This window comes from Mesocricetus auratus, unplaced genomic scaffold (assembly GCF_017639785.1).
Source record: "Mesocricetus auratus isolate SY011 unplaced genomic scaffold, BCM_Maur_2.0 Super-Scaffold_100045, whole genome shotgun sequence".
Taxonomy (NCBI): domain Eukaryota; kingdom Metazoa; phylum Chordata; class Mammalia; order Rodentia; family Cricetidae; genus Mesocricetus; species Mesocricetus auratus.
In genome coordinates this window covers 9,800,726-9,802,084 of record NW_024429222.1, presented here as the reverse complement: position 1 = coordinate 9,802,084, position 1,359 = coordinate 9,800,726, and the positions used below count along the sequence as shown (strand labels likewise).

General features: G+C 52.5%; 1 protein-coding gene across 1 annotated transcript; it reads right to left on the bottom strand.

Annotated features, from left to right (window-relative positions):
- Positions 1 to 204: 204 nt before the first annotated feature.
- On the bottom strand, positions 205 to 1,359 carry LOC101828737 (metallothionein-1). Its single transcript, XM_005079129.4, has 3 exons — positions 1,156 to 1,359; positions 597 to 662; positions 205 to 424 (listed from the first exon to the last, which is right to left on the bottom strand). Exons 1-3 carry the CDS (start codon positions 1,181 to 1,183, stop codon positions 333 to 335), a joined length of 186 nt encoding a protein of 61 aa, XP_005079186.1. The 5' UTR covers positions 1,184 to 1,359; the 3' UTR covers positions 205 to 332.

The window sequence follows — 1,359 nt, the reverse complement described above, 5'->3', positions numbered from 1 at the left end:
CCAAGTGCTGGGATTAAAGGCGTGTGCCACCAACGCCCGGCCTCATGATGTAATTTGACTTTCCCTAAAACACGTCCCCCTCCTCTTGGGCAGGGGGTGAAGAGGTAAAGGGACCAATGAGTCCAGAACCAAATCCCTGTAATCTCATCAAGTCAATCTGTCACCCCAGTTTCTTAGTTCCAAGTCACACAAAGAAAACCAGAGTTAGAATCACATTGGCTTTTTATTCACATATTCCGTAGAAAAGGGGGCTTTGAAAACAGGGTAGAGCTGTCTGAAAAACTCCGGGTTGGTCCGCACTATTTACACGTGGGGGCAGCATTGTCCTCCCGTTAGGCACAGCACGTGCACTTGTCCGCCGCCCCTTTGCAGACACAGCCCTGGGCACACTTGGAGCAGCCCACTGGGCAGCAGGAGCAGCAGCCTATAGAGACAAGGGAGAGGAAGAGGTCAGAGCGGGTGTCCTAGGACCTCCTGTCACAGAGGCCTGACTGAAGACCCCAACAAGCAGCTCTGGCCCGACACATTTCTCAGAGCCAGCTCTGCGGGTGCTCCCGGAACCTTAGCCACCACCCCAGGCTACCCCCCACACTCACTCTTCTTGCAGGAGGTGCACTTGCAGTCTTTGCAGCCGCAGGAGCTGGAGCAGGTGCAGGAGTTGCCTGTAGAGGAGACAGAAGACAGCAGTAAGTACGGAGAAAAGCGGATCACAGCGGTGCCCCCCCACGTGCCAGCTCAGTTCACTAAATCCTACTAGGACTCCAGGAAGCCTAGCCCCCACTTCTCATGGGGTAGGGTAGGACTTGAATCTTTGATCCAAGACACAGAAGTCCCTCAATTCTCTCCTAGTCTAGGCAATTCATAAAAGTTTAATAATGCCTGGGGCTCGACCCAGATGTCCTCACTACCTGGGTGATCAGGAGCGGGATATTTGTGCACCTAAATACTGCCCCCAACCCCGACAAAGGATCCGTTCGGACAATATTAATACTCCAAGAATAGATGAAGGTGCTTGCAAAAGGGGACACTAAAAAGTACTAGAATGAAAATCTCCAACTAAAGGCACTGTTCCCGCCAAGATTCTACACTACATCCTCTACAACGGCGGGAATCCGCTCTGGGTATTCTAAAGACCAAGAAAAGTGTGTCTCTTACCGGTGGAGCAGGAGCAGTTGGAGTCCATTTCCAGATCTGGTGAAGCTGGAGCTACGGAGCAGAGCAAGTGACAAGGAGGCAGTCAGGCTGCTGGAAGTTGTGATGACGCCTAGCGAGCGGCTTGCTTTCTTTATAGTCGTGGGACCGGTCCGGGTGCAGAATTTGCACCCAGCAATCGGTTGCTCTTACCTTTGCGCTGAGTCA